The 13940-nt window shown below is 35.9% G+C and overlaps 1 protein-coding gene across 1 annotated transcript in view; it reads left to right on the plus strand.

The window, feature by feature from the left end:
* ric8a (ric8 guanine nucleotide exchange factor A) overlaps nucleotides 1–13674 on the plus strand; it is a 28379-nt gene extending 14705 nt beyond the window's left edge. The window contains exons 4-10 of the mRNA XM_069824210.1: nucleotides 577–911; nucleotides 1778–1959; nucleotides 5119–5293; nucleotides 5380–5623; nucleotides 7838–8003; nucleotides 9707–9826; nucleotides 12782–13674. Of these exons, the coding sequence (XP_069680311.1) occupies nucleotides 577–911; nucleotides 1778–1959; nucleotides 5119–5293; nucleotides 5380–5623; nucleotides 7838–8003; nucleotides 9707–9826; nucleotides 12782–12908 (1349 nt within the window). The 3' untranslated portion in view covers nucleotides 12909–13674. The remainder of the gene's footprint in view (nucleotides 1–576; nucleotides 912–1777; nucleotides 1960–5118; nucleotides 5294–5379; nucleotides 5624–7837; nucleotides 8004–9706; nucleotides 9827–12781) is intronic.
* The last annotated feature ends 266 nt before the right edge of the window (nucleotides 13675–13940 follow it).

Raw genomic sequence — 13940 nt, forward strand, 5'->3', positions numbered from 1 at the left:
AGAATGCTCTGCTAATGTTATAATTTTAGACCGTTTTCGTGGAGTTGTATCCATTTGTGAAGACGACAGAATGTACACAGGATTGCAGTATTAAGTCTTCAACACAACTGAAATGCTTTTAAGTACAAAACGACAGGCAAAATGTCACATATTATAAAAAAAATAATGACAGACCTTCAACAATGGAATTACACGTACTACAGATGTCAATTAAAGCGGTATGAGCAGCTGTGAGGCCAACAATGACAGAAAATGTAAAAATATGTCGTGTTCGGATTAATTTGCACGCTGCTGTATGACCATGCAAACAGAATGGATGTCAAAGATATATTCTTAATAGATGTAATGAACTGTAGTCTGAAATTATATCTGATGCAGAAAGATGGTTTAAAGTCTAATCTCCGAATGATTATGGTGATGATGACGACGATGATGATGATGATGACGATGATGATGATGGTTATTTACTTTCCTATGCATGTTACATGTTTAAAATATATAAACTTATTTAAGTTACTGTTTATCTTTCTGCATCTCACAGAACGGTTCTGTTTGCTTATGTTTACTCTTTTTCAGTGATGCTGGAAGCACAGAAGTGCCTGTGCAACATCATCTTCAACAGTCCGTGTGCACAAGCTCTGAGTTCCAAGAACCACTCGATAGAGGGTGTAGTGATGCGGTTGCGAACCTACCGGGACCCAGAGCTGCCCCACGAGATCAAGGTGTTCGATATGAAGATGCTGTTCCTGATCACGGCCCTCTGTGCCGAAGTGAGACCCAAGCTGAAAAATGAGCTGCACGGACTAACCTACCTCATGGAGACACTGGACCTCATTCTGAAGGAGGCAGGCGGAGAGGACCATGGTGATGAGAGAGGGGCCACCTCATCTGACATACAGATCACATTGTCTGTTAGTATGAATATGAGGATTGAAAACTTGAATATTTTTGGCTTGTCAGATATGTTAGGAAATTAGCCACTTTGTTGTTTTTTTTTTTAAGATTAGTGAATAAACATTTACCTCAGCTCAGGCAATGAATCTACATAAAGATTAATTTTTGGTTCCACAGAATATATCAGTTATGGAAACAATGGTTATTAGAGGAGAAAAATTCGCTCTGACGCCAGGGATCGAACCCGAGTCCTTGGTTCTACGTACCAAGTACTCTAACTACTGAGCTACGCCGGAGTTCAATCCCCGGTGCCGGAGCGAATTTTTCTCCTCTAATAACCATTGACAATGACTATCAGTTAAGCTGAACTTAGATTTTTGGTTATATCTTGATCTAAAACCAAATGTAACTGACATCTCAGTTCAACATAGTTGAACTTGGTTTAGCAATCAAGACCTAAATAATTATTTATCAAAATAAAGAAGAATAAATATTGTTTCTGCAAGCAAAATGGTGAGTAAATTTGTTTCTGATTGTATGCAGAGGAAGGTTTGTATTTCATGTATGTGCATAATGTTACAATTCATTGTTGCATACCGGTACATTTTATGTTGGATTGTAGGTTATGTCATTTCCAGATTTCATGGTTCGTTATGTTTTCATAGCAGAACTTCACACATTTCCAATCTCTTGGAATGATATTCGTGGAATTATAGTTTGTTGAAATTTGTTTCCAGTAGCCCTCATTTTGTTTGATGGTAACAGAATATGTTTCTTTATTCTGTATTGATGTAAGTTTGAAATAAAAATTCTCTCTCCCCCCCATATGTGAGAATTTTAGAGTTTTTTTATGAAGATAATGAGTGTTGATTGACACCTCCAGGATGATCAAGTGACGCTCGCATGTGAGGTGCTGAAGGTCCTCTTCAATCTGACAGTGAAGTCTGGTGACCAGACCTCGGTCGACGAAGAAGAAGAAGCCCATTTTCTGCGCCTTGTGTCCATTCTTCACGATCTCTTGTTGTGTGAATGCCAGTCTTGTGAAAAGCAGGACGAACTTCATAAGTGAGTGTTTGTTGCTAGCTGTTGTATTTGCTTTTAAGTATTATTTTTTCTTAGTCAGTAGATTCATTTTCTGGTAGTATGTGGTAGGGTTTGTTACATATAATACCCTCTCCAAAAGTTGGAAGATTTTCTGAAATAATTTTTATTTAATAAATATAAAATGTTATACATGGTGGACCCCTCGAATGTACCTAATTTCAATTGTATGTGACTGGTGAACGGTTGAAGATAGAACCTTACGGTAACGTTTATATGAAAGAAGAACTCACAAGTTTCGAATCCTGTCTGTAGATGGTGCGCAGACACGGATTCTTTTCGTAGATTGAATCGATTGGCGACACCGCAGATGAAAGCGCAAACTGTGTTGTGGTATGCGGAGTTTAAATCAATTATTAGAGTTCAAAGGAAGTATCAGCGAGTGTTTAACCATGATGTTCCAACTGCTAAAAGCATTAAGAAGTGACACGATAAATTTTTAGCTACAGGATCAGTGTTGAAGAAGCATGTGGTGGTTGTAGAACATCCGATGAAATGGTTGCAAATGTTCAAGCCACGTATGTGCGAAGCCCGCGGAAGTCATTCAGAAGACTTTGCGGGAACTTCAAGTACCAAAATCAACATTGCAACGAATTGTCCACAAATGTCTCAAACTGTACGCATACATAGTGCAGTTAATGCAACGTCTGGAGCCGGATGACAAACCCAAACGAGTGGAATTCGCCAATACGATGCTAGACTGTCTCGGCCCTGATCTCCGGATTTAACACCGTTCGATTTCTTTCTCTGGGGCTACGTCAAAGATAAAGTGTACACCATCCCAGTCAGAGACCTTCGTGATCTTCGGGAGCGCATCATAGAGGCTATGGAGAGCGTTCCAGAAGACATGCTCCAATATGCTTGGCAAGAAATCGTCTCGATATCGTCACAGTGATAGCTGGAGCTCATGTAGAGATATGGTGATGTGCATATCGAAACTTGTTGAATTTTCCTTTCATATAAACGTTACTGTAGGTTTCTATCTTCAATCATTTACCAGTCACTTACAATTGAAATTAGGTACATTCGAGTGGTCCACTCTGTATTATTGTGCCACCAATATACTTTCTGCAAGTATCATTGCCTATAGCATGAACTTACACTTTCTAAGGAAAATTGTTCAGCTATTTTATGTCAATGTGTGTAATAAATAATTAATCTTTAAGAGTGATAAAAAAAACAAATATACGAGTAGATAATGTTCTCTTTGTATTTACACTCGCATGCACACCTGCGTTGAGACACACATTTGTTAATCAGAAATGATTCAGCACATTCTTGAGGCTGAAATAATTTGAAGTCCATTCATCTCTATTCAGATGAGAGTGCAGTTAGCAAGATAACGAATTTAAAGTTATTCTGTTATTTCATCTATCTTGTTTCCCAGAAGTACTAACTGAAGTTCAACCTTTTTAACATACCTAGTTGCTTGTGACATTGGATAACACACTTGGCTAATACACTTCTGACCTGAGTTCGATTCTCCATATCTGTACTATGTCTGTATGTGTAGGCCTATACAGTTCAGGCATTTTCGTGCATTTGTGTGAGAACCAGACAATATTTAAGAAATAATAGTACTGTATCATTTTTACTATCTAATATTTGGGGCTAAGAGGGACGAAGTTACAGGAGAATGGAGAAAGTTACACAACGCAAAACTGCATACATTGTACTTTTCATCTGACATAATTAGGAACATTAAATTCAGACATTTGAGATGGGCAGGGCATGTAGCACATATGAGTGAATCCAGAAATGCATATAGCGTGTTAGTTGGGAGGTCAGATGGAAAAAAACCTTTGAGGAGGCTCAGAATAGGGACCAGTGGCAGGCTTGTGTGAGGGCAGCAGTGAACTTCTGGGTTCCTTAAAAGGCATAAGTAAGTAAGCATACATCCACATCTGTAAGTGTGGTTACAGAGACATCAACACAGACATGGAAATACTACACATCCATCCAAAAAGCCAGAAACTAAACACACTAGAACAATATGAAATATACAGACACACAAAAACACACCCCCAATGAAATTCTCAACACACAACTCAATTTCAGAACACACACACTCTTTGACTCCACATTACACCACACAAACACACCCTCACAGGAAACAAAACAAGAGGCGCCAAGACCAGCAACGACCAGTTGAAACATGTAAACTAGGTACAATTGAATTTAACACAAGAAAGTCATGTAATACATATTCCGAAAAGATATTACATTGGAGTGCTGGTGGATTAACCCAGGCCATTAGAATTAAACTACAGTAAAACCTCATTTATATGTTTTTATGGGGGTCTAAAAACACTCATGTCACAAAAACTTATAACTTGGCATTTAGTAACGCCTGATATAGCATTTTTTAATTACATGTGATTATTTTGGATTGATTGTTTTTGTTTGCTCCTAATAAATTAACCATACCTAAATTGTGATGAGATTAACATGAAAAACATAGGAAATTCGCCAGGACTTCAGCGAGATATATATATATATATATATATATATATGAATTAGTGTGGAAAACGTATAAAAGAAGTTTCGCTGTATTTTGTTATATTTCAGTTGTATTTTAAATATACATATTTTGACTTGAAAGTCAGAAAATAGGAAAGATTTGAGATTGTTGAGTTTGCGGTGAAGGACCTGCCCTTGGGCAGAAGACTATAAGTGAATGAACATTTGACTCTACGAAGTTGTGCTTTCTGCCATGATATTCGTGATATAATAAGAGTATATATCTATGTATGTATTTATTCACATTGCAAATGGGTAAATACCCGGTGACAGTGGTAACTAAATACACTGAATAATGGCAATTAATAAAAAAATTAAATTAATAATAAATTAATACTAATAATTAATAGTAGTAGTAATAATAATAATAATAATAATAATAGTAACAGGGAGCATTCTAAATTAAATTAAGCATGATCACTTAAAATAACATGATCGATGATAAATAAAATAATAATAATTAATAGTAATAAATATAGTAATAATTGATATACCTCCTACTTCCAATTTCTTTCAAGAAATTTTGTTTTAAAAGGCATGAGAAACCCAAGCTTATAACTGACTATGTTGGAAGATTTCATGAACTGTATTTGTATTTTCCAGCCACACAGTGAACCTTCTGATGAGCATCCCTAGTAATTGCTATGAGGAGCTGATGACCCCTGTGCAGAGGAGTCCCCACGATCCTCCAAAAGAGTTTGAGTATGATGGCAGGAACATGGAGGCAGTGGCTGTTCTGCTAGACTTCTTGAACTACAAGCTGAACCTGGCAGAGCAGGTGGGGTGCATGCATTGTAGAACAGAGTGATCTTTTCTCTTCTTGGCATCGCTCTCTGTGATGATTTATTGTTTGTGTCTCTGCAGAAGAAGAGGTCTCAGCACGAACTGCTGTGCCCCATCCTGTCTGTGCTTGTGGAGTGTGCGCGTCATCACCGTGCACTGCGCAAGTTCATGCGGCAGCGGGTGCTACCTCCCTTGACAGAAGTTCACACACGGCCTGAAGAGGGCAGCACTCTACGAAACAAACTCTGTCGCCTGCTCACCACTCCTGTGACGCAAGTGTGTGATCTGGCTGCAAATTTTCTCTTCATTCTCTGTAAAGAAAATGGTGAGTGTAGATTATTTATATATTTATTAAAATAAATTATTTCCTCATTGAAATTTATGTGCTTTTTAAAATAATCAGAATTTATGGTTTGCTACGCTCTGAAATTTTTTCTCTATCGTCTTTTTATTTATTGTTTGTTTATTTATTTATTTACGTATTTACTTTTTTTTCTTTATCTGGAGAAGGGGCTCGAAGTCTTGCACTGCAGCCTGACATTTATTGTCCTTACCTTCTGTGAATGATATTTATTGCCAAATGTTGTGCTCTTGTACATATACAGCAAACTGTACCGTGAATTTAGTCTGGACTGTGGTAATGATGAAAGTGACATGAGTCCGAAGTTCAACAATGCTGAAGGTTACCCACCAATTCGACTTCAGTTCGTTGAAGGAAGTTCTCGGAAAAAAAACCTCAACCAGGTATCTTATCCCAACCAGGATTTGAACCTGGACACACTCGTTTCACAGTCACATTGTCTTTAACCTTCTCCTCTTCATCTTAGTTCTTTCCTTTACCTAGTCAGCCACCGGCGTGGCTCAGTTGGTTAAGGTACTTGCCTGTCAGTCTGAAGTTCTGCTCGGGAGTGGGTTTGATCCCTGCTTGGGCTGATTACCTGGTTGGGTTTTTTCCGAAGCTTTCTCCAGCCGTAAGATGAATGCCAGGTAATCTATGGCGAATCCTCGGCCTCATCTCGCCAAATACCATTTCACTATCACCAATCTCATTGACGCTAAATAACCTAGTAATTAATACAGCGTCGTTAAATAACCAATTAAAAAAAAATTACCTAGTCTTCCTCTTCTCCTTTCTGTTCTCTTGCATCTTCTCCCTTTCCTTCCTCTTTCTCCTCCTCATTCTCCTTTCTTTGACGTCTCGTATTGGCATAAAGTTCACCAATGTTGGACATTTACAAGCAGCAAGTTTCCCTTGGCTCACTAAAGTTGCAGTGGTGGCTCATGACTTCAAATGTATGGAGTTGCATATATTCAATGACAAAAATTTACACTGTGAATCTCCGAGTTCCGTAAAAATGCGCAGTAAATACAATTATGCTAAATGGTTTTCGAAATGAGATGTTATTTGAGTAGCAGATATTACAAACTTGAATGTTAATGGCAAGCATAGTTACCACTAGACCAAATTATAAATGTCAGTAATACAAACTGTCAGAATGAAGTGTTTCTTGATTCACATGTTGAGAAGCTGGTACTTCATACTTCAAGCATATTCAATTCAATTTATTAAGCCATTAAACATATAGTAATAGGCTTCGCCACAATACAGAAGGGGGGGGGGGACATACATTTTGAAAATACACACATAATTGAAAACAGTAAAGTTTAATTAGAATGAAAACACAAAACATTTTGAAACTCTAAAAGTTTATGAAAACACTTCACTCTTAATGTAACATTTGTAACTAAATGTAAATGACTTTATTTATTAAAAAACAATTCCGTATGAATTCATGTTAAGAAACTCATCTACAGAGTAGAAAGAATTAATTAAAAGCCAATTATAAAATCTAGTTTTGAAACTATTGGTTGGTAACTTATAATATTAACTGGGAAGCTTATTATATAATTTCATCCCCATGACAGAAAAATTTGTACTAGTTTTATGTAATCTATAGTTTTATGTAATCTACAGTATGGAATATTAATTTGTTCATTATTTTCTAATTTCATGATCATGTATATTGGCTACCGGTGCTATTGAGTAATTTTCTATATTTTGTCGAGTGTAAAAGACTGTCGTGTGTATATATATATATATATATATATATATATATATATATATATATAAATTTATGACAGTTAATATCTGTGATTGTATGAAAAGTGGTCGACAATGTTCAAGATAGTTTGACTGACACAGAATTCTAATCATTTTCTTTTGCAAAATCAAGACACTCCCAATTTTGCTACCATTTCCCCAGAAAATTAAAACATACCGAATTATCGACTGAAAGAATGAAAAGTAGGCACATCTTAAATAATTTTGAGAAACTCAGGTCACTAATTTCTGTAATAAATATATAACTCTTGATAACTTTGTGCATATATATTCGACATGTTTTTCCCATGTTAAACTGGAGTCTATAAAAAGTCCGAGAAATTTGGAATAGTTTTGTATGTTGTCCTTTTTTATTACGTGATTTAGGAAAGCAAAACATGTCTGTGATATTAAAATGGCTCCACGTAACTGTTGCAGTGATGCGTATGGTGAAGTATACTGGCTATGGGAATGCGGCAGGCCTGCTGGCGAAGAGAGGGTTGATGCTCGGTGGCAGTGGCAACTCTGGCTCCAGCTCTGGGGCGCACTACTCATCTGACAGTGAAGATAGTGACACAGAGGAGTACAAGAAGTTCAAACCCCAGTAAGTGGCAGATTCAACCTCACATCACTATAGTGTACCTGTATCTTTTAAAATTGTTCTGTATATCACCATGATCGTCATCATCAACATCTTTTTTCATACATCCGCAATTTTTCTTTTCTTTCCCAGTGGCTAAAACTATAGGAGCTATTCCATCTCAAATCGACCGAAATATAGAGAAAATTGACCTTACAATTTCTAAATACAATAAAACTTTTTTTGTACGTAGAGAACTGTGATACAATGCTTTGTGCAAGGTTTGAGGCATCAGAACTTCTTAGTGTTTAAATTTAAAATATTTAAATTTATCGTATTTTCATAAAATTTGCAACTTTAAACTGATAGAGCTCCAAAACCCTTTCACCCAGTGATCAAAATCGTGGTTTATTTTGATGCTGAGAAATTAAAGTTTATATTGACATTTAAACAGATTTTCTTACTTTTTATGAAAATGGAGAAATTTAGATTTTTCCTCATTAAGACGCCTTTGCCAAGGAAAAAATATTTTAAAAATATATAGTTAGATTCCGCATTGAAAGTACAAATAAACACATATTTTTTACTGATGGCACGTTGATAAGGAAGTATTGAAAAATCAAATAAAGAAAATAAATAGTACACGCGTGAAAACTAACCAGCTGACTGTGAGGCGGGAGCTAGCTGAGGTAAGCAAGGCCAGGAGACATAAACACGTGATGTATCGTCTAGCAGTCATGGCTGTGCTAGCTTAATCACAGGTTTTCATAAACACAGGAGTAAAAGACGCCCAGTGCTCGCTTATCTTCAGCTCTCGGCCAGTGCGTGTGGTACTGTGCCATTCAAGTCCAGGCGTGTGGAAATAATCTATTTAATACCCTCGAAACTTATTGCTGTGCCACTAAGCAAACAATGCCGAATCGCTCTTAATAATGCAAGGTTTTTTTCTCAATATTTTTTACATTTTTACAAATTGGCAAAAAGCCTAAAAGTAAATAAAATCAGATTATCTGTCCCTCTGTGTACAATAAAAATAAGGATTACTTCTTAACATAACCTACCAAATGTCAGCTTCAAAATAAGCTGTCATTCAATGTTCTGCAGTAAATGGTTCCAGAGTTCTGAGTGCTGAAAAAGGCTTGTTTTTATAAAATACGCTAAATTTGTCGCTCAATGATACGAAAACAATTTGACTTTCGATGGTATATTTTTGAAAATGCACTCTCCTCAGCACCTTGTATAAATAGGGAAAAAATTAGAGTATAAAAAAATGCGAGGTTTTTTACTGATAGATTTCATATGGAATAGCCCATAGGTTTGAATGCAGTAGTTATTTTTGTTTTAAGCTAAGTCATGAACTGTAAGAAATGACTGATCTCAGCTAAACAAATTACTGTTATTCCTTTAAGTTTCGTGTTTTATCCTCATAATTTTCTCGTTATCAAAAATAAATAAAATGTAAAATTCATCTTTAGAATTGCAAATTTGCATCACCAAATCATAAATTAACGCTTTGTTTTAATGCACTGATAACCTTGTCTGCGTCTGCAGTCATAAAATTCCATTGAAAACAGTGGACCGAGGATATTTACAAGAAGGGGAATATTTCCCTTCATTGTCGCATTATCTATTTCTTTATAATTTTAAATGGGACTTGTAGTAACAAGTTGACAAACTGCTAGCAAAGTAAGTGAATATAACAATTTGTGTACACTATCTTGTGCCAGAATCAACATCATGACTGGCTGCTATGAGAAGCCCCATCCTGACCCCATGGCCCCCATGACAGAGGAGCAGAAGGAATATGAAGCCGTCCGGCTGGTCCAGATGATAGATCAACTGGCCAAGTAAGTCGCATGTTTTTACAATTCATTAGTATGTTAGTGATGCAATTCCAATGTTTTGCATTTTGTTTCGTTATATTTAGGTATAGTTCTTCATTGACAGAGAAGAATAAAATTTACTTCTATTGTGATGTTGGAGAACGTTTAAATGCAGAGCATGAATAATATTGTATTTTTCAAAAATAGCAACAATTCGTACATGTTGTTACTAACTAATGGCACTGGGGATTAGTTGACTGAGATCATTTTTCCTCTAGCTTCCCAATATAAGCCTGTCAGGCTTTTGCTGCTGAGTCCTTGTATTTTTCTAGATGGTTTCTGTCAAGAACCACTCCATCATCTTTGCATTTTTCCTTGACATCTTGAATATATCTGTTCTGTCTTTGATGTGCCTGTAATTTTTCCCTTTAATTGATCATGTCATTTTTTGTAATCCATACGAGTATAGCGTTATCTAGGCAGGGGACAACACGTGAGTCACTTTCTACAGTGCTGTAGTTTCCTTCAATCAAACAGCGTATAATAAATAACGATATGTTTTTCCCATGTTAAGCTGGAGTCACACTGTTCATTTAATTTTTTTCCTCCATTGGTCCCTGTCTAATGTATCTGTATCTTATAGTCCTTTCAGTTCCATAATTCTTCATATTTCATCCATCATACTACTAACTCTGCAATGATGAATATTTTCAGCAAATCATAAAGATATTGGAACTTTATACTTCAGCATTGTAGCTTGATCAAGAATAGTAGGTATATCACTAAGAACATTGATTCGTGCTGAACTTGGGCAACCAATTTTCATTAGATCTTCCTTTCCTATTCCTTCCGTCTAGTTTCCATCGCATGATTTCCTTTGGTATTCTTCCATCTTTCACCCTTTTAACATGTCTGTACCATTATATTAATAATAAAAATACAAAAATTTAAAATATTTGTGAAAACACGTGTTCTTTATTGCATATGGAATTATTGTAAAATAAACTCACAAACAGTGTTTGAAATCGATTAAAATTCGATTAACTGATTAAAGGCATCCACTTAACCGATCATAATTTTTTGGCTGATTGATAGCCCTACTGGATGAGATTTGTCTATGTCTGACTAGAATATATACGGTATTATTTGTAGTCTTGTATTTTATATTACTTTATATGGAGTCCTTCTACTCACTTTGATGGAGAAATTGCAGCAATCAACAGGGCATTAACACAACTTATTTATCAAGTTAATATATTCAAAAATGCTGTTATATTTAGCGACTCAATTTCTGCAAACCAAACCATAGCTTCAGTCATTATTCCTACAAATTCCAAAATCGCGGAAATGCAATCATCCATACACATACTGGCAAAACAAAATGAAAACCTTTATCTCCAATAAATCCCTGCCCATTGTGGTATTATGGGCAATGAGATTGCAGATTGTTCGGCAAAGAAAGGAACTAAAATATTACAAGTATCCTTGAAGATATCTTATCACAGTGCCAAATTGTTCATACAAACACAATTTCAAATCAAAATTCTAAAGAAATTTCAAGAAAACAGTAATAATAAATCTTGGTCATTATTACTTACTGAAAAAGAACATATACCTGATTCTCCTCGACATGATGCAGTAGCAAAATTTCGGATGCTAACTGGCCATGACTGTTTAGCAGAACACCTGTTTAAAATTGGAATTTTTGGTTCACCAAAATGCATCCTGTGTAACCTAGAAGACTCTTTGATGAATCAAGAATATTAACGAAAATGTCCAGCTTTGGCATCAAATCTTTTGGATTTGGACTCTAAATTATACTGGGAAGCTAGAAGGCGAATGGAGAAGCAATAGATATGTACTACTACAATATTACTTCTTATTATTTGTTGATGCACTAGCTTGTGCAACTCAAAAATATTTGCGTTCTCTCGGATTTTTCAGTTCTGAATATTTTGTTGCTGTTAGGTCTCCTTCATTCCAGAACAGGACAGGTATACCTGACCAATGCTTTAAAAATGTCAAGCAATACCGGGCAGAACTCTAAGCACAACCCGCTGCCGTCATCCAGACTGTAGCGAGCTTGAAACAATTGGACACGTGCTTGGACAATGCCCCAAAGGCGAGCTGCTGATCAATGCTAGACATCATCGTGTACGACATGCTTTGGCGATATCGTTAAAAACTTTAAATTGGGAGATTCGTGAGGAAGTACATTGTGTATCATCAGATGGTTCTTTTAGACGGACAGACATTATTGCTATCAACGGACACTTAAAACGGGCTCTTGTTCTTGACCCTACTATCCGTTTCGAAAGAAACCTAAATCAGGCCACCGAAGTTTATATTGAGAAGAAGTCTATATATGAACCTTGTCTGCCGTATCTTTCTCAAAAGTACAACGTCCCTCTTAAACAATGGTCCGTCATTGGTTTGCTGTTTGGCAGTAGAGGTTCAATCACAAAGTTCACATGGAATTATCTTAAGGAACTTCACATTCCTTTTGATTATGTAATGTCTATTCTTATAAATATTATCAAGGATTCTCTTCAAATATTACATTATCATCTCTATTTCAATTAATCAACTTATATTTGCCTTCAACAATTAACTTTCTTTTTTCTTTAATGTATCACATCACATTATTGTACATGTTCATTGTATTCAGGACCCTTGTGGTCACTCAAAATTCTTTGAGCTGATGTCTATAATTTAGAAATTTATTAGCTCTTATAAGAGCTTTTTGTGTTATACACTCTATTTGTCTCACTGGCTTATTGGACTGCATGGCATTATTTTGTCTCTTTCGGTTACAACATACATATTGTTACACGTGAAGGTGAGACACATCAACCCCTTGCAAGAACATATGTGAATAATATAATTTCCGTGGGAACATTGGTTCCATATTCATGTACAGATTAAATTGCGCTGATATTTGTTACAATTATTGAGTTGTCTTTATGTACTCTTAAACAGAGATGGCATCGTGCAGCCATGCAGAATCGGGGAGGATGGCCGTCCCGAGCCTGTGGGGCAGGCACTGGAGCTCATTGAAGATTTGTCTCGGCAACAGCAAGTGAAGCCAACTCAGGATGACGATTAAGTTATCCCTCTGTTTAACCACATTGTAATTCATTAGCTGTTATTACAAATGCATTTGATTTCCGGAAGTTATAGGGATTATATCGAGCATCCATATAGTCTTCTGTTGCCATTGTGTTTTAATGTTTCTCCCTTCTCTATCAAAGCTATGTGGTCATACTTCATTTTATGTCTCTTTTCACTTTCTTACCATTTTTACAGTATTTTAACTGTTGTATAGTGAAATGGTGGAAAATCCAGAGAGGTAGTCCTTCACTAATGGGTATGACAGGTAATCTATTAAAGAATTACCATTTTTACGTGTTAAACGTCTCTCTTTTGCCATTATTACATACTAACATGCATTTTGGTGATTTGTGGCAGATCAGGATCTTCAAAAGCAATTTACATAATCATCATCATCAGCATCAACATTTGAGACTTTAAAGTCAATGTTCTCTTGCTGTAAAATCTTTTTTTTTTCAATCCAATATCTCGTGGATCTCTGGCAGTTGGTGGCGATATTCGTCCATCCTTCCCACGTGTTGTTTCTACTTCTTGAAAATTTTTAAAATCTAGTAAGTCGTAAAATTTAATTTGTGTTTTCTTTTTAAAGAATCAAATAAATCACATGTAGAGTATTTTTTTTTATATCTCAGCAAACGTTTTCTTTAATGTAGTTCTTTTCCGTATATTAATACACATGAGTTACTAGTATTTTTACAGAGCTATGAAGCTGTTTTTTTTGACAAGCACCATGATGCATGGTTTTTTTTTTTTTTTTTTTTTGCACTAAGTCAATGACACAATTCTGTTGTTACATTGTCAGTCTCTGTTAGTGAGTTGTCTGAACTGTATTGAGAAAAACGTATTTTCAACTATAGTTGGATACACAGTACAAAAATGCATTTTCCTTATAAATAATTGATTAAATGGCGATCTTACTCGTGTTAATTATGTAAGCATGTGCGGCTTACAGCTGTTTGCTATTCGACACCATCCTCAGAGCCTAGGCCTAGAGCCTAGAGTAGGCTCTGAGGATGGTGTCGAATAG

The sequence above is a fragment of the Periplaneta americana genome, chromosome 4, assembly GCF_040183065.1.
Source record: "Periplaneta americana isolate PAMFEO1 chromosome 4, P.americana_PAMFEO1_priV1, whole genome shotgun sequence".
Classification (NCBI taxonomy): domain Eukaryota; kingdom Metazoa; phylum Arthropoda; class Insecta; order Blattodea; family Blattidae; genus Periplaneta; species Periplaneta americana.